This window comes from Uranotaenia lowii, chromosome 3 (genome assembly GCF_029784155.1).
Source record: "Uranotaenia lowii strain MFRU-FL chromosome 3, ASM2978415v1, whole genome shotgun sequence".
Taxonomy (NCBI): Eukaryota; Metazoa; Arthropoda; class Insecta; order Diptera; family Culicidae; genus Uranotaenia; species Uranotaenia lowii.
In genome coordinates this window covers 83223879-83243257 of record NC_073693.1, presented here as the reverse complement: position 1 = coordinate 83243257, position 19379 = coordinate 83223879, and the positions used below count along the sequence as shown (strand labels likewise).

The window sequence follows — 19379 nt, the reverse complement described above, 5'->3', positions numbered from 1 at the left end:
GGGGGAGTTGCCTTCCAAACAAAAGACAATTTTTTGCATAACTCTAGAACCAATCAAATAAATGGTATCAAATTTGGCATGGGGTGGTATTTGGGAACGAGGAATATTTCTAGGAATATTAGGTACCCCTCCCTCCTCTCAATGGGGATATAGGAAGGGCAGAGGGGGGCTACCTTAAAAATTTTCTTATAACTATAAAAATAATCAAGATATTGGAACCAAATTTGGCATGGGAAGGTATATGATTATTTGAGGCCCCTCCTTTTTCCAGTAGAAAGGGGTAGAGGTATCTTTTATAGTTTTCTACATAAATCAAAAACAAATAAAGCAAACGGAACCAAATTTGGCATGGGAGGGTATTTGGACACGAAAAATATTTCTATGATTATTTGAGATCCCTCCCTCTTCCCTGTAAGGAGATACAAAAGGGGAGGGGGCTTCTTTTATATTTTTTTACAAAACTCAAAAAATAATTAGGCACATGGAACCAAATTTGGCATGGGCGGGTATTTGGGAATTTATATGTTCTAATGATTGTTTGAGACCCCTTCCTTCTTCCAGCGGGGAGAAAGGAAAGAGGAAAAAAAGTTTCTTACAATTTAACTCCATAGCTCGAGAACTACAACAGCAAATGGAACCAAATTTGGCATGGGACGATGTTTAGGTACGAGAGATGCTTCTATGCAATGCTCAAAAAAGTCAAATTCATTTACCACAAAATAAACTGAATGACACAACAAAATTTTCATCCTCATCTATATATACAGACAGCAAAAAAATATCAGGTTGGCCTAGACTAAATGAAGTGACTTTTGTTCGACTGTCAGTAAGAGATTGCTTTGTGCATAATCGGTAGATTTTCGGTTCAAAGTAAAATGTATACTGTGATTGAAAAATAATTCCACATTCACACTAGCATGTCACCAGTTTTGAGCACTGCTTCTATGACTATTTGGTATCCTTCACTCCTTCAAAGAGGAGGATGAAACGGGGAGGTCTCCCTTACAATATTCAGTATAACTGGAGAGCTTATCGAGCAAATGGAAACATATTTGGCGTGTATTATAAATGAAATCCCCACCTTTTTTCAGCGGATAGATATAAAGGGGGAAAGGCGGGCTTCCATACAATTTTTGCATAACTCGAGAATTAATCGAGCAAATGAAACCAAATTTGGTGTTATAAACTATTTCAATACGAAAAATACTTTTATGTATGTATGTACAGTACCGTTCATAATTGTATAGAAATTGGAAGCAAGCGCACTGTCACTTCGACTTTGAACTTCCATAACTTTTTATTCTGATGATATTTTTTGATTAAATTTTTTGCGTTAAATAGATCAACTATAACACTATTATAGCACAAAATTTGAGCCTTCTGGAGTTTGTGTGGCCTGAGAAACAGTAATTCTACGAAAATCGGACTTTTTGGACTTTTCTCATTCAAACTGCAATATCTCTGAAACGTCGCTACATTTTTTAATAAAATTTTGCAGAGTGATTGTTGAAATATAAAGCTAGCATGTCTGAAGTTTTCGAAAAGTTCTATCGATGAGATCAAAAGTTACGCGAGGTGCAATATTTCAGGCATGAACCTTGAAATGCGATTTCTATAGAATTTTGGACGAATGTTTCCATAGGAAAATCAAATTCTCTGTTAAACAACCAGTAAATCTGTTTCAACCGAAAAATCACAACAATATTGCGAGATTCTGATTTCAAAACACAAATGGATCATTTATTCCATTTTTTCTTTTCTTCATTGCTTTTGCCAGACATTTTTTGTCTGATTGGTGGAGGAAACGACATTGTTCTCATAAATCGTCCAAAATTCTATAGAAATCGCATTTCAAGGTTCATGCCTGAAATATTGCACCTCGCGTAACTTTTGATCTCATCGATAGAACTTTTCAAAAACTTCAGACATGCTAGCTTTATATTTCAACAATAACTGTGCAAAATTTCAATAAAAAATGTAGCGTGGTTTCAGAGATATTGCAGTTTGAATGAGTAAAGACCAAAAAGTCAGATTTTCGTAGAATTACTGTTTCTCAGACCACACAAACTCCAGAAGGCTCAAATTTTGTGATAAAATAGTGTGATAGTTGATCTATCTAACGCAAAAAAAACTATCTAAAAATATCATCAGAGTAAAAAGTTATGGAAGTTCAAAGTCGAAGTGACAGTGCGCTTGCTTCCAATTTCTATACAATTATGAACGGTACTGTATGTATGTATGTAGTTAAACCCACCAGTGGCTGGTAGGTCTTTCGACCCGAGTCGGTACGGGAAGTCTTGATCGCACATTCAAACATTGTTCATGCTTAACTCATCAACAATAATTGCAGCACAACCAAGGGGTCCGTTACCACTGGCTTGGGACAGGTTTGGCTCATCTCACTCCCTTCCAACTGTTCGAAACAAATAAAGAATCCTGAAAAGGTTCCTAAGTATCCTTATCAGAAATCCAAATTTGCCGAGATACTCCGGCTGGCTTGATTCCACAATCCATTGTATACCAGTTTTCGGATCGTTCAATGCCCTGTCCAACCCCCCACCAAACCCCTTTAATAGAGTTAAGCTATTAGAATTTATGAATATAATATATAATAACAAAAATCTAAACATCTTACCTCGTACCATTTGAAAAGGATACTAGAATTAATTAAATGTAAGGATACTTATTTTTATCCTAAAAAAGGCTTCGTGAGTTTTTAAACGATACAAATATATGTGCTAATAATTAATTTAAATACACTCGGTCCATCTCAAAACACTTCTTCTGTAGGCTTTCCATCTGCTGGCTAATCACAACGCGTTGCAATTTGCATTTAAATCATAGCAAGCCAAAACTCAAATATACGAAGTGCAGTTCATAACAAACAAAACATAACATTGGTGGCATTGAACGTTTAGGAAAAATAACAAATTTCTAACACATTTTTTTTTCCAATTTTGTACCGTAACAACCTGATATTCGCTTTTGTGATTGGATTGATTCTAGCAAACATGCATTGAAACCTATATGGTTTTAAACAACTAAGTTTCCCGCAACCGCACTTTTAAAATCACAAGGGGATCACAAATCACCGAATTTTCAACGGTATTGTCGAATGAATCCCTCACCCGATGCGTTCTTTAAGATACACATAAACTATCGAATTCCTCAATCAAATGGATTTTGTATTATTGATTTCAATACGAAAAATACTTTTATGAATATTAAATTTTTCTCTCTCCATTAAATGGGAAGAACGGAAGGGGGGATGATACTTTCTTTCAAGTTTATGCATAACTCAAGAATTTACTATGCAAATAAAGCTAAATTTAGCATGGGATGGTATTTCAATACGAGAAATTTTTCTATGTGAAACAATTCCTTTCTTGCAGTAGGAGGATAGAATTGGGAATATAGAAAGGGAAGAGGAAAGCTTATATTTGACTTTTTTTTTTCATAATCCGAGAAATGGACAAAACTTAACCTGGAAAATCATTTTGGTATGATTCCATAATTATCTGACACACCATCCTCCTTTCAGTGAATAGGTACATAGAGGAGAGAGGTGAGCCCAATACAATTTTGTTAGCATAAGTTCTCAATTTATGCTAACGAAGCCAATAAATGGAAAAAAATGGGTATGATTATCAAAGACCACGACTTCCATTCAGCAGGGGATAATGGGAAGGACAGGGGGGGGCTCTCTTATCAGTTTCTAGCATAAATCCAGAACATATCAAGCAAAAACAACTATATTTTATAAGTTAGATTGTTTGCGTAAGATTAATTTGAGACCCTTTTTTTCAGGGCGAAACTTAAAGAAACAGATTAAAATAATCAGAACTTATCGATCAAGGTTCAGAAAATTAGTTTAAGTCATCTTTGTATTGCAATTCGAAACTCCAGCGGCAGCTCTCATTCATAGCGGTTGTATTTGAATTATGTTATAATTTGATTCAAAATAATGCCAATAAAACAATAAAAATTTGAATAATTTCCGGAAATATCATTAGTGTTTGAAAGGTGTAGCAAAGCACACCTGGTCAGCTAGTTAACAATAAAGCATTTTTCTCAATACATACTGAAAAATTAATTTGTAAAATAAAGTTTTATCTTCTATTTTTATGCTACTGAGGCTCTAGGAAGTAAAGTTGCATTAGAAACCCTCTTTTCCAAAGACTAAAAACTGTAAAAGAAACAATAAAGTTAAACAAACTTTGAACTTCATTTCGCAATTCTACCAATCTCTCAGTACTAAACTGTTACTTGAGCTAGTATTTATACACAAAATATCAAGTATACCACTTGAAGAAAATAGTATCAAAATTTCGTCTATGAATTTTTATTTTCAGAATTGTAAACGTATACAGAATACAAAATTACCTAGTACATTCAATTAAAGAAACTAATAACGATCATCGTGACCTCTCAACTAAGTAAAAATAAAGCAATTCCACCACGGCTATATTTTCCTGCCGCTATTTCAAAGCTTCTGGCATGATGCATTCACATTGCCGACCGCATTAGCGCAGCACTTGGAAAAATAGTCCAATTTTTCCCACTCTCCAGCGCTCATTAGCAAGCACAAAGAGGAGCAATTTCGTAAACGACCGGCAAAACGCATTCCCAGTTCATTGAGAAGCTTACGGAGCTGAACATTGTGAATCTATATGGCATAGAGTAGACGTTAGTGTGGCTTGAAGTCTCAAAACCTCCACAATGTTTGTGAATCAAAAATACTGGCCTCGAGGTTATTTCAAAAATTTACAAATTCCAAGCCACACCATCGTACGTGCCTTGGCGAGTGTGCCCTGTAAAAGCATGTAGATCACACTGTTACGAGTGTAAGAAAGTTACTAACGATTTTTTTCTGTTCATGTTATTTTTTTTTCTTCCTTCCAACTATTATTCTTCCACCAGGATGCAGCGATCTGTGTAAAGTTCCATCTGGAGCGGGAGAAAAATCCCCACAAATTCAACAGCCGCATGAAAAACAAGCTCTGGTACTTCGAGTACGCCACATCGGAAACGTTTGCCGCTTCCTGCAAGAATCTGCACGAGAATTTGGAGATTGTGGTAAGTTGCCGCGCTTTGCTGTTTTGATTGCAAAGCTAAGTACAGTTACTTATAACATATGCTCTCGGATGTCGTTTAACCTGGTAGGTGGGTTTCGCTCGAGTGGAACACCGCTGGATATCAGAAGCGATTTTTGAAAATATTTATTTTCTCGGAAGGAAAGCTGTAGAAATCAAACAAGCAAAGTTTTTCCCCCTTTTTTTAAGTTCTACTTACATCTACGTTGAGTTTCTTCTGCAACTATTTGTACCGTAACTTTTCTTCATCAGAAAAATGTTGTTTAAAAAAAATGATAAAAATGACAATATTTTGTAACATCAAACATTACGGTTACTTTAAGCACAGTTTTTTTAACGCACGTTTTATTATAATATCACGAAATCGTACTCTTTTCTTATAAAACAACCCTATCTTGGCAAAAAAATTAAAAAACATCAAAAGCAGAAGAAGACGAAAGCTAAATATCAGGGCTGGTAGCGAGTCACTTTTTAGTGACTTGGTCACTTTTTTTTGGGTCAGTCACTAAAAAGTCACTTTTTCATCATTTGGTCACTAAAGTCACTATTTTCCGAAAAATGGTCACTTTTATCACCAAAAGTCACTTTTTTCACCGAAAATAAACCAATGAAAGAGTAATTTGGATTCACTCAATTTAGACTTTTAAAGTGTGTTTCTCGAAATTTGATTTATGGGAACTAAGTTGGCCTTGCTCGAGTGCGGTCGCGTTAATTTTTCACGGTCGCGTTAATTTTTCACGGTCGCGTTTTGCTTCGTTATTCCTCGAAAATTATTTTTCCTTTAGAGGCATGAGAAGTTCCTCAAGAAAGACGGTCGAATACTTTGTTTTCGCGATGCTCGTTGTTGTAGTTGTGAAAAATCCTATGGAGATGAAGTCTTTTAATATGAAGAGAGGAAACGGGAAGTTAAAAGTGCAAAAAAATCGAAGAGTTGAAAAATTTAAGTTTTTACAAATGGCCACCGTTATTTTTTTGATAAGGTTTTTTGGTAGAACAGGTGTAAATTTGTGTGTTCCTGCTGGTCGTGATGGTGTTAGCGCTAATGGAAACTAGCAACTTGAATCGGTTGAGCAACAAACAATTAAAAAAGTATTTTTTCAATGGTTGATTGAATTTGTTTATTGCTTGGGGGAGAATGGTGAGGGTATTTTGTTGTGTACGTGCGAATGCTGGTGTCGAGTGTATAACTGAAATTTTATTTGTATTTAAAAATTCATGCGTTTTGCTGGGCTTTTTAGTGTGGAAATTTTTGAAGCTTTATTGGCGTGGTTTCCGCAATGATCAGAGTTTGAGTGAGAAATTTGCAACAAAGCTTAGTTCATTGAAGTGAAAAAGACAAGGCTGCGCTGACTAAGCAAAGCTACGTGACAAATTGGATAATTTCATTGAAAAGATAGCAAATGATATTAGCTGAAGAAATGCAGGTAAAATTGGGGGAATAGAAAAAAATGAGAAAATGTGATCTTGGTTCATGGCGAGTGGTTGATGTTGGCTGACCTGCTAAATAATTGACATGATATTCAGCTCTTCTCGGCTTGCTTCGATAGTAGGATTTACCGAATTTGAATAAGGATCCGATAGTAAAGCTAAGTATTTATTCACTTTATCTTATTAAATGTAGCCTCTGGATATGCGCTAATGGGTGATTATACGTTTAAATTTTTCGGAAAAAAAACCTTTCGAGCTCTTAGACCTCGGAAGGTTTTATGTTCTTCTAATATTTTCTGTCTCTCTCTTTTTATTTTCAAGAGCGAGTAAAGGCGCTTTATCCTTGGTCGATGACCTGAAAGGATTGTACACTGAAATCCAAAACAGTTCAACGATCAAAAATTAAACTTAGATTTTGAGTTTTCTTTTATTTATAACATCAGCATTTTCAAAATGCTTTCTATTCTTGAATTTTGTGGTTTCTTTGTACAAAATAAATCATTTCCAGCCGTTGAAGAACGGTCCTATTTATTGGTTCCTTCATCAAGGAGCATTTTTCTTAGCATGCTCCCAACGATACTGCCCATTTGAAACGTATGGTACTGGTGGTCCACGTTTCTTCCTGTTCCTGTGTTCCGGTTGTCTCTGCGTTCTCTGCTCCATGGTAGGCCCAACCATTTTGTGTTTTTGATCATTTTAATGTTTTTATGTTCAAATTATTGAAAACATGAACAAAGACAAGAAGAACAATTACTCATTCATTGTTCTTTGGGACTCAGACATAAGTTCTGGCTATGGAAGTACGATTAGTGATTAGTGATTAGTGTTTCTCGAAATTTGATTTATGGGCAGATAATCCTTTGTTTTTCATATGTAGAAAAACAGAAATCAGAGGCAATACACTAAGGTCTTTTTTTACGCGGGTTGATTTTGCTCAGTTTTTCTAAAGCGACTTCAACAATCAACACGTTTTTTTAGCGTAAATATTCCGAGTCCTATACGTTAACGACGGAATTCATACCGCGTAAAAAAAACCTTAGTGTATACAGAAATCTTAAGAAATATTTTAAGGCAAAGCTAGCAGAATTTAACTCTGATCTTCCAAAATTATCCATTCAGACAATACTAAAGGCAGTCAAATCAGGAAATGGTTTCTGAATGATTTCCTAAAAAGCGTAATACAATCGAAACAATAACTGTGATAAATTCTATCGTGAATTTGGCGAGTATTGATAAAATCGAACAGTGATAAAATAATGGGCTTTTGAGATGCTTTCTGTCAAAATAAGGACTTTCCATTAACCCTTTAGAATACGCTTCCCAAATTTCCAGGTTTTATCCAGGTTTGCCAGGATATTTATAAAAAAGTTTGGGAAAAGTCCGGTCCGGCCCGGTTGCTCGGATTTCGTTGAAAAATGTTCGAATTTATAATCATGAATGCTGAAAAAATACTGGCAACCTTACTCTGTACCCCATCGCTGAAAATTCACAGAAGTTGTATTTTGTGATCACAATAAACTTATGTTATACAAAAAACTTTATTGATATAAAATACTCTATTTGTTAAACAAAATATTATTAGGCAAGTTTCATAATTCTATTCTTCGATTTTTTTTTTTGAAAAAATGAATTAATCATCTTTGTTACATTCAAAGCTACATATTTATTTATTTTTTCAGAAGGAAAAAGTATATGAAACTATGTTTTCTGAGACTTCGAAAGTGATTATTATTGGTAAAATGGGACATTTTCTCGTATTTATTGGCTTTTAACTTCTCTTAGCTGAAGCGAATGCCACGTGCATAGTTGTCCATTTCTCCCCGAGCGGCTTGAAAAATGCAACTCAGTGAACTTTTCGTTCTGAAACACTTGCCCTGCTCTGTTAAGACGCCGGGCGTACACCCAATCAAAGAGTAGAGAATGCTTCGCCAGGGTGAGAGCAAGAGAAAAAAAATCATCACATTAAGTGTAGGGGAGCAGCGCTAAAGCAACTCAGTCAGTAGGCTTGGTTCTTCCCCAACAAGAAACGGAAGAAGAAGAAGCAATATCGTTTCGTGCTGTTTGTTTGCCTACTGTGGTAGGAAGAGAAGGAAAAAAATGCACTTCAGTTGTGTGTTTCGGAATTTCTCCTGCTCACACAGTAGTGCTGCTATTGGGACACCGGTTTTGCTCGGCACTTGGCTTCGGCTGTACTCGGAAACGAGTGTAGAGCATTTCTGAATGAAGTGTGGTGCTCTACGAATCGTAGAAGATAACGGTGCGATTTACACAACGCACTGTTGGATTTGAGAAGTGCGGACCAACCATGGCCACGTGGATGTCAAACATCTGTCACCATTAAGGAATCTTAGAACAACATCTCTTTAATCATTTAGCGATTTTTTTTGTAACAATAAAAATTCCTTGCATTTTTATGACAATTTTATTAAACCACGTCTAAAGGGGCTGAATTTGGCACTAGATCGTTAAACGTGTTTTAAAAAAATTTAGAATTGAAATAAATTGAAAGGTTATCACGAGAAAAAAACACATATTAGTTCCTTTCGTTTCAAAGTATTTTTTTTTTCGTGGATATCGTGTTAGATAGGCAATAATACATTTACGGAAGAATTATTGAAAAAATAATGGTAGCCTATCTATGTTATATATGTATGTCTGTTTTTAATTTGTGAAAAACTTCATGAAAAAAAAATCGAAAATCTACCAACCCTTTAAAAATCAGTTCCGCCTTTGAAATGGGTTTAATAAAAATCAGCATAAAACCAATGCCAATCATTACTATAATTTATTTGTTGCGCTGAATGTTGAAAAATATGCTGATCTAACAATTCATACAAGCTACACCTTAGAAAAGGTTAAAACAAGAGAAAACTGGCAATGTATGTACCGATTTTTGGAAAAATTATGATTTTTTAGCGTCAGAAATAGGTACATACTTGATCTATTTTTTTGTTTTCTTTCTAAAATAGCTATTGACAGTTAGGTTTAAAACTTATCACCATTGTTAATAAATTTTTTTCAGAAAAACTTGATTCTATATAAGGTAGAATAAAAAAAATCTAATTGCGTTTAAAGGTGAGGTTGGAAAAAAAACGACGAAAATCTAAAAATATGTTAAGAAAAAAAAAATAAAAAAGAAAAATAAAAAAGTAGACTGCCAGTAAAAGTCCGACGCTTCTGAAGCGCCTTTTGAATATGTTTTCGTCCTAATGGATAAATTGACTGTATATTATATGTTCATACCATAACGACTTTTCATATTTATCCCGTTTTATGTTTTTCAACATTCCCGAATGAAAATTTTTGAAAATTCATGGGTTTAGCACCTGAAAATGTTCCAAATTTTAATATAAGTTTGAATGTTTTCGTATATTTTGTAACGGTTTTTCCCGCTTGGGAAGAAGGTGATCATCACCTCCTGCTGCACTCGCTCCTTCAAGTGCAGCTACGAGCCTAGGATTGGTCGATCTTGGGTCGATCTTTGGAAGGTAAATGCTTGCATTATTAGTGCTATCGTTCCTCTAATATTGTCGAGACCGGCTTAATAGATAGCAGTTTTTACCTCTATACTCTTGAGGAAAACCTGAACTCTTATCGAAAGCTTATTCAGCCGTGTATTAAGCATCTAGAGCATTTTAATCAGCTAAAGATTTAAGTTCTTATCGAAACATTCAAGTTTCATAATAACTCAAACATAACAAATTTAAACCACCATTCGGACGCTTTCCTGTCCATTTATGGGTGTTTTTAGTGCTCGGCTATGTTATCAGAAAATACAGTTGTTTTCATACATATGTTATCAAATGTGTGTACCTTTTAAAACTTATTTGATCCAGTTTTTCTCTACTCATTATCAACTTCCAATAAAATATTAGTTATTGTGATGAAAAAATAGTGATTTGAGTCATGTTTGACCAAAGTTATGTCTCTGTCGAGGCACGGACGCACCTTTCGGCGCCATCAGCGCCTGATTAACGAGTGAGTACTGTAATTCTTGAAAATTTGGGTTGCTTGAGGAGTTGAACTTCAGTCTTGTAGATGATATCTTAAGCGTGCCAGGTTGCCCGGATATTTCATGCAAAATTTTCGAAAGGGTTTTGCATAATCAAACGAAAAAAATTAAAGAAAGTTGTTAAAATATAAAATTTTTTGGTCCAAAATAAGAAAATTTAATCAACTTTTATCAAAACAGTCACGAGCGGTATTTTGGAAGTCTAAAAACTGATTTTAATTGGCTTATATGTTTCCATATAATAAAAGTATGTCAAGTTGTTACTTCATGCTTTGAATTTTATGACTAAATTTGTCCGGATATTGCCCGGATTTTGAGTTGAAAATTTCGAAATCAAAAGCCCGGATTCGCCCGGTCAGGTTGCGTGCCTAAAAAATTCTGACAACCTTATGAAAGCTAAACACTTTACCTTTGTACCATGATCTGTGACTGAATTTATGGTATTTATACAACAAAGTCCTATCCGTAGCCTTTTCAAAATTAGCATTTCATAAACACTGTACCAAAGTCATGAAAAGTTAAACATTCTTATGTTGAATTTAAAATCATATATTTTCATTGCTCATATATTTGATATTCAAATGGATGAGCTTTTTTGTCGTTTTTCACTTTTTGCTTCAGCATAAAGCAGCCATTAGACAGCATTCGTTACACAAATTAAAAAGAGCGATCTTGCAGAGATCGATTCTCTATCGTCGATTTTTTGGGTGGATCGATTCTGGAACAATTCGGCTGAATCGATCTTAAGGGGGGGAGTAGGGTCTAACACTTTCAAAAAATCGATTTTTTTTATTTTTATTTTCTTATTGTTAAACATTTCAATAATGTTGTGTCAAATTTTCAAGTCAATCGAAGCAAAACTGTAGAAATTATAGGCCTTTATCTCCTCTTATCTAATACCGTATTATTTTTCACCTGGAGGCAAACTAGAGGCAACCTAGGTTCGCTCTAACTGCTGTCATCGTGCTCATTTATTGCTCGAGAGGCAACCTAGGTTCGCTCGAAAAAGGGACGGAGTCGCCCTGAGAAAAAAGTCAGTTTTGCGAGAAGTTCACCAATACTCTCAACGTTGTTGTCAAAACATTAAACAGCTGTTTTTGGCTGAAAACAAAACAGTTGAAATAATGAACGGGCAAATGATTATTGCCGCGATTTTGAACCTCTCAGCCAAGCAAAATCGTACTATCTGCAGTCCAGTGCAATCCGGACACGAAAAACGGCAATCCGGATGTGAAGAACCGAATGAAGAAATCCAGAAGGGAGAACAAAATGACAGCTGCATGTAAACATTGCGCTCGTTCTCACGCACACCTACGTATGGAATAACTCGAAACCCGAAACTTGCTTTTTTATTCTGCCGGTTCCAGAGCCAAATCCGGAATCAAAAAAAAATACGCCATAATACTGCAAGAGAGAGAGAGAGCAGAAACTTCAAACGCGTTTTTCTCGAAAGCACATTTTTAAAGTCAGTGGACAACGTCATTTGAAAACTACTTCACCGATTCTTTTCAAATTTGGAACATATTTTCTACATATAAAATACCAAACCCCAACGATTTTCTTTTTTTTTACCTTGGGCAGATTTGACAGATAAAAAATGGCGGATTTTTCCGTGAAAAATCGTAGTTTTTACTTCAAACAGCCACAAAAATTTCATAAATTTTTTTAAGTAAAATAAAATCGTTGGGGTCCAGAAAAACATTTATTAAAAATATTTTGCTCTGATTTTTTGTCTTCAGATGATTCTGTGCTGAGATACAGTATCCACTGCAAATTCTGTTTTCTCAAAGGCATCCTCAAAAGTGCTCCGTCACGGACTGATTTTTCAATATTTTTCTAAGAAAAAATTACTAAATGTTCTTTTAATAATGCTTTGTATAATGCAAAAAATTTGAATACATTTGTTTGAACGATAGCTCTAAAAAAATTCGTGAAAATAGTGTTTTTTTTTACCCGTTAGACCCTACTCCCCCCTTAAGAATCGATCTTTTCCAGAAGATCGGACAATCCTATACAAGCCACCGTCGCAATTGAAGTAGTAAAAAGTCAATGCTCCCTCAAAGCCTAAGTCAGCTTCACAACAAAACATAGATTGTGCTGTTGTTCATCTTCTTTATCTCAGCGCAAACAGATATCAACTATTGCATAAATACCGTTTAATATCAAATCCAAGCCCGCATACCAGCTGAGCTTCAAAAACCACGTACGGAATGCGTATGAGGGAGCGGCAAAGGCAACAGAAGTAAGTTACAAATAATACGGTGCGACGGTCTGACGAGTGGCCTTGGAGAAACAGTCTGACCTTCAGAAAGTCAGCAGTGTGCAAAGGTTGATGAACCTGCGGGTTATCAGTCAGAATCTGACTGCTTCTTCTGAAGCGACTTGCGTGATGGTGGTCATCATACCCATCTCAGTTTTGTGAGAGAAAAACTGCTACTACAATAAGGCCATGCCCAACGTGTAAAAATCTTTTAAACAGGCTTAAATGACTAACAGGCAGCAGTATAGATCAGTTCTGAGAGAGGAAGGAGGACTATACTTCCGAACTGATCATAGATGCTATATGATGAAGTACCACCACAGATTCGGAACAAGTAGACCAGATCATGGTTGTAGCAGACTGTCCTTATCAGAGGGGCTTTTTTCTGGGAGAGTGCATGTGACCTTACGATTAAAGTAATAGAGTAAGGACAGAATTTACTTGCTGCCAATTCCGTAGGAAAGAGGTAATTCATTGCCAGAGAATACGAAGCAGAGCAACTGTTGACGTGGACAAAATCCTCTAGTCGGTGTTGGATAAACTCTTCGTTAGGCGTGTAAGTCAGACAAGAAGTTATTATTATGAGTATAACTTTGAAGCGCGTTCGCGCAAATAGGTTGAAGTGAACATTTTTATTAAAGTTGGAACTGCCAAAAAGATGTTACAAAAAAAAACGTAGCATTGATTCCGTAATCAAATATTTGGGAAAAAAAAGTAAACCCCCAATTAGTATTGCCACAGATGCGTAAAATTATGTAGCAAAGCTAGCTCTTCGGTTGTCAAAGTAGCCTCCACGTAAGGAAATTTCCGTTGAATATCTTAAAATTTATTCCAGATTAGTGGTATATGGATTCCCTGAAAAATCACTGTTAGATCACATACTATTACATATGAAGCGTTCACTTAAGGTCGTTATTAAGACTATCAATTCAGCTTTAACTTTTCACTGGCAATTTAATACTAATGACACATTCCACGCGATTGTACCGCTCAAAAGTGATTTTTATCCGTTCACGTATCAAAAAATCTCAAAATTGTCTATAATTTTGATAATTCAAATCACTTAAAACCAACGGAAAAAAGAAAAAAAAGTTTTTTTACACAGGTTCTAGATGATTTTGAAAATCAGTTTTGTTGTTGAAAAAAGAGGTGTTTTTGACAACTTTTACAAAATCCTTAATTTTAATATATGGATGATTTTTTTTTGGAAATATTTTTAGTATGTTTAGAAGCCAAAAAACACGGCTTTATTTTGTAGAAAAAAAAATTTGTCTATATTCAAGGTAGTTAGTTTGAAAAGCGAACAAAAACAGTCGCAAATGAGTGAATTCACGTCACAATAAAAGGGAAGTTTTTTATTTTACTAGAAAACTCTGACTTTTTTTTAAACAAAAAATGAGATTTTCTTTGAAAATTATAAGACGATTCTAAAACTCTAAAATTTATAGAAATCGGTTGTAATTAAGCTGAGTTACAACAGCGCGAATGAGTGAATTCACGTCACAAAATTTGATTTTTTGTTAAATTTTATATGAAAAATGTGCTCTGAAAGCTGTTTTGACCCTCCAGATGGTCGGATTTTTACAAATCAAGCATAATTTTGTTGATTTTTTTAATAAGTTTATTATTTTCAAATAAATATACAAAAAGATTGAAAAAAAAATAAAATTTCTTTTTTAGTGAATCTAATGAAGACAGTAGTAATTTTAACATATGATTCCTCAATATGTTGCTATTCAAGTGCCAATCAAAATAATGAAAAAGTTAGGTGCAGATACTGAAAATTTATGATTGTAAAAGTCGGAACAACAGAATATCGTTTTTGAAAGTGTACATAAAATTTGAAGACTCCAAAGAATGGTTCAGTATAACCACAGTATAACTTTATATTTCGTGACGTGAATTCAGTCAACTACCCTGTTCTGTTTGAACTAAGTGAATTCACGTCACAACTTCAAATAACCATAACTTCATTCGTTGTTGTTCAATCGAAATGCTACGTACATCAAATTGTGGGTAGTTGTATTTTCTACAACTCATTTGAAGACACCGATACTCTATTTCCACAGAGAGAACAGGAAATCAAAGTTGTATGTACTAAAGTCCAAAATGGTTAATTCTTGCGTGAATTCACGTCACAAAAGTAATCAATCATAACAAAAACAACTAACCAAATTATATGCATTTCGAAGGAAATTCAATTTGCGACCGTTTGCTACAATTTTTTTTTATTTTCAAGTAAATTGGTTGTCTTCTAGAATGATAACAATGCAGAAAAGTCCGGAAAAACGATTTCACGTCACGGTGGAATGTGTCTAATGTGCTTTTCTTCTCAAATAATACAACTAAACGCGCTATCTAATCCTTTTCTTCCTACACAGTGTGACGGGGTGTCACTGGAACTGGCCAACGGTCCCCAACTGCAAGGTATCGCGCTGCTCAATATCCCGTACACCCACGGCGGTTCCAATCTGTGGGGCGAGCACCTGTCCCAGAAACGGATGCGGAAAAGTCCGTTCCGCAAAAAACTGAAAAACTCCGACAAGGAACTGTCGGCCAACAGCTTCAACTCGGTAGATCTGTCGATAGCAATTCAAGGTGGGTAGGACTTTAATCCGCTTTTGTACCGGGGCGATGGCCCAGTTTGCGTTTAGTGTGGAAATGGAGATTACATGACTTTCTCATCGTGTTTTTTTTTACTGATTTTACTCTACTCTACTGTATCTTTTCCACAGACATCGGGGACCATCGGATAGAAGTAATTGGTCTGGAAAACTGTCTTCACATGGGTCAGGTACGGACCGGGTTGCGGGCTTCCGGTCGGAGGTTGGCACAGTGCAGCGAAGTGGTCATTACGACCAAGAAAACTTTCCCGATGCAAATCGATGGCGAACCCTGGATGCAGGGACCTTGTACGGTAAGATGAGCTCAGCAGAAAATTGAAAAACAAGAGAAGATAATTGTTTTTAACTGGTCGGCAACAGATAACAAGCAAGCAAGCAAGCAAAATGAAACAAAGTTAAGCTGCAGTAGGAACAGCTACTGCTAATTAGCAGCCCGTTGCAAAGAACTTTGTTATTTCGAGAAAAGATTTTTTTCTTTCTGATATTTGTTTTGAAAAATATGATTCACGGTAGAAGTATCTCTGGGCCCATAAACCTGAAATGTGACTTAGAAAAAATAGTCTGTCCTGAATTCAGAATCTAAGAATTTATAATTTCATAACAGTGTTTCAAAATGTTTTCGTTAAACAGAAAAAAATCATTTTCTAGGATTTATGATATCCAAAACTGTAATAGAAAATTGCGTTATCAAATTCCGTATTGTACCGTCAAACGGGGCATCAAAGAAGGGTCAGATGCAACAATTGTATACCACAACACTCATTCAATTTTAATTTCAATATAATAAATTGTAATAAATGTAATAAATTTATCATTGAATGATAACAAAAAGATGATGACATAGTTTTAAACATCGTGAAAAAGTTTATAAAAGTTTCTGTATCTCATAAAAAATCGAGCAATAAATATACAAATTTTTACATTTTTTGATGCCGTAAAAAACTTTACCCAGTATGACGGATTGGCTCAATGAAATCACCTACAAACTTTATATTGCTTTCACTATCCTATACCAACACTGTTGATGTAAAAATATTTTTCATACAATCACCAATTTTTCTTTATAATTCTGGGACAAAATGCAATAAAATGAAAATCATAACTAAACCTCATAAATCTCGTTTCCATATGCTGGTATATGATTGTTTTGCATTATGCATATGTTAACATTCAAATTTCATCGATACTAAAATTTATTTTTATGATTCAAGCTAATAGAATATTTGTTGTATTTTTTATGTAGTATATGTATGCAGCAAATTTACACTTTTCCATAAAAAACATTTTTGATAGAAAATTGGAAAATTTAAATCGAACAAAACAAAAAAATTACTGCAATTAATGCTTTATGCGTTATGACATCACAAATGTATCAAAAACTGTAAATTTCCAAACGTTTTCATATGACTTTTCATTAAAAACAGAGTTTGTTGCAACTTACCCCTTTGCCTTAGTAAGGTGAAAATCGCATGTTTTTGTAAATTTAAAAATAGTTGGTAAAACCTATAATTTTTCTGACTACGTCAATTTAGTGTCCCATCAACCTTAAAACATTTGATGTACAAAGAGGTATGATTATCTGTAGGCATTAAAATTTTAGAAACCATTGAAGTTGAAAATTATCTCATGTTGCCCCAGTTGACGGTATTGTTCATTCGAAATGTACTCAATAAAATGGTAAAACAGGTTATTTCAATTTAGAATTGACTCATTTGAAATTTGCATTTTCAATGTAATCGAAACAAATTTAAATATTTTGGAAAACTCATTCAATTATGAAATCCTTGAAAAATTGTCAGTTGTTTGCAAAACAGCAAAATTGAACTATTTTCATATCTGCCGTTTTTTAAAAAAATCTTATTTTAGTCTATAGTGAGTCTTTTAGACTATAGTTTACAAAAATCAAATTAATGGTGGTTAACTTATTTTAAGAATCAAGAAGCAAAATTATGAAACTGCGATCTCTTGCAAATTGATTCCGTAATGGAATTCTAATATTCATATTTTACTGAATCCTGCATTTTCAATCTGAGTTCAAAAACTGAGTTCTGAATTTTAAGACGATTTTTTAATCTAAAATCCAGATAATAATTTCTTTGAATTCTGATCCAAAAAGCAAAATGTGTATCAGAATCCTCAAGATATTGCCACTAATTTGAGTTTTAAATGCAAAACCAAGATTCGAAGCAAGATTTTATCTAAACCGGTCAAAACCCGGGACTTTAATTTAAAAATTTTCAAAAGTGGAAATAATTCAATAAAAGTCGTACAAAAAATGCAGACTCGTTTTCAAAATTCATTATTTTATAGATTCAGTTCAAATTTTTGTTGGATTATGCAAATAAAGTGCAAATAAAATTCAGACAAAATCTGAGCAATCTGACAAGCTTAGTATTCTTAAAATTTGATATTCGGGACGAAATTTTTATCAACCAGTGACAAATTTTTTCAAGGGTTTGGGTTTAGTCTAGAGTCGAGATTGTTACTCTTGAATCATTTTAAGTCGTTCTCAAAAATGTTATTGAGAAATTGAAATTATGGGTTTGGAGAAGAACTTTTTTATTGGCAGTTTTAGACCTTCATGGGAGGAGTTAAACCCAAAACCCCCTCCCCCCCCCCCCCCCCCCCCGTTCCTACGGCCATGGTTGCAACCCAATGAGGTATAAAGAAAGATGACGAACACACGCACACTATTCCAGAACTCGTTATTCAAAAAGTAAAAAGGTAAACAAAGCCTACGTCACTTGCCAGGATGTTTATGTATGGCGAGAATCGTAAACAGCAGTTGGCAATGATTTTTTCTCTAGTTTTCGCTGGTACAGCGATGATGGTTGTTTGTTTGAAAATGCAACTGACGTCACGAGTTGTCATGTTTACAATGTTTACAAAAAAAAACTTTTACTAACACTTATCACGGGATTTCCATCGCCATCTGAGATATGTATACAGGTTGGTTGCAACCGCTCCGCTCCAAGCTTAAATTCATCATTAGCTCAGGTCATATGCCAAATTTTAGTAAGATCTGACCATGGAGAAGGGGTGCTTGAGTCTCAAGCGTGAATGTGATTTTTAGGATTTTAAACGAGAAGCGAAAAATACTAGGTTTTCATTGATAACTTTACTTCTTCATTGACTGATTGCTTTTTATGAATATTATTTCAAAGCTTAAATTGGGACAAATATTTCACCCGAAGACTGCAACACGATTGAACTTCAATCAAAAAAGTTGTTGCGGTTCAAAGACTGCATTTTGGCCGCAAATTTTTGTCCCAAATGACCCGACATTTGAAAAAGTAATGCGCTGCAGGCTTAAATCGATCCTAGTTGTACTAAGCCAAGGATCGATTTAAGCCTGCAGCGCATTACTCACGTCACGCCAAATTTGGGCCAGATCGGATCACGGGAAGAGGTCGTTCAACAAGCCTAAAGTTTGTATGTGATTTTGGGACAATTTGTTCGGGAGGAACACGAAAATCCAATTTGTCATGAATAACTTTGGTTCCCTTCGGCCGCTTTCTTTTGAAATCGGTTTTTCTTAAACCCTAAACTATGACAAATATTTCATCTTAACTTCCCCCCCCCCCCCCTTGAGGGTAAACAAAAAAGGCAAGCAAAATGTTCTTCTCTAAAATTAATCATGAATTTAAAATTCATTATCAAATTTCGATGAACGGCTAGAGTGAATAAAGAATAACAATCTTGACTTAGAACAGACAGATTATACACGAAAAACGCTCTCAAAAATTATTCACAAAAGATGCTGGTGCATTAATTTCGGGTACAGTCCTTAGTCTCGAATATCTAATTTTCAATAAGATTAGACTCACTAAGGTTGCCTGATAGCTGGGATTTTGCCCAAAAGTTTTCATTTTATTTGCAAAATCAAGGAAAAATTTAACTTGTCCGTTACCAAATATATATTTTGTGTAACAGTTTTTGGAGCAAATAAACTGGCTGATATG

The 19379-nt window shown here is 34.8% G+C and overlaps 1 protein-coding gene across 5 annotated transcripts in view; it reads left to right on the top strand.

Moving 5' to 3' along the window:
• LOC129757634 (diacylglycerol kinase 1) overlaps positions 1–19379 on the top strand; it is a 459105-nt gene that overhangs the window by 418529 nt on the left and 21197 nt on the right. For 4 of the 5 annotated variants that reach the window (XM_055754909.1, XM_055754905.1, XM_055754906.1 and 1 more), the window contains 3 exons: positions 4921–5076; positions 15175–15391; positions 15529–15710. In XM_055754909.1, the coding sequence (XP_055610884.1) occupies positions 4921–5076; positions 15175–15391; positions 15529–15710 (555 nt within the window). Of the gene's footprint in view, positions 1–4920; positions 5077–15174; positions 15392–15528; positions 15720–19379 lie in introns of those variants that run through there. The other variant, XM_055754908.1, reaches the window with a different exon arrangement.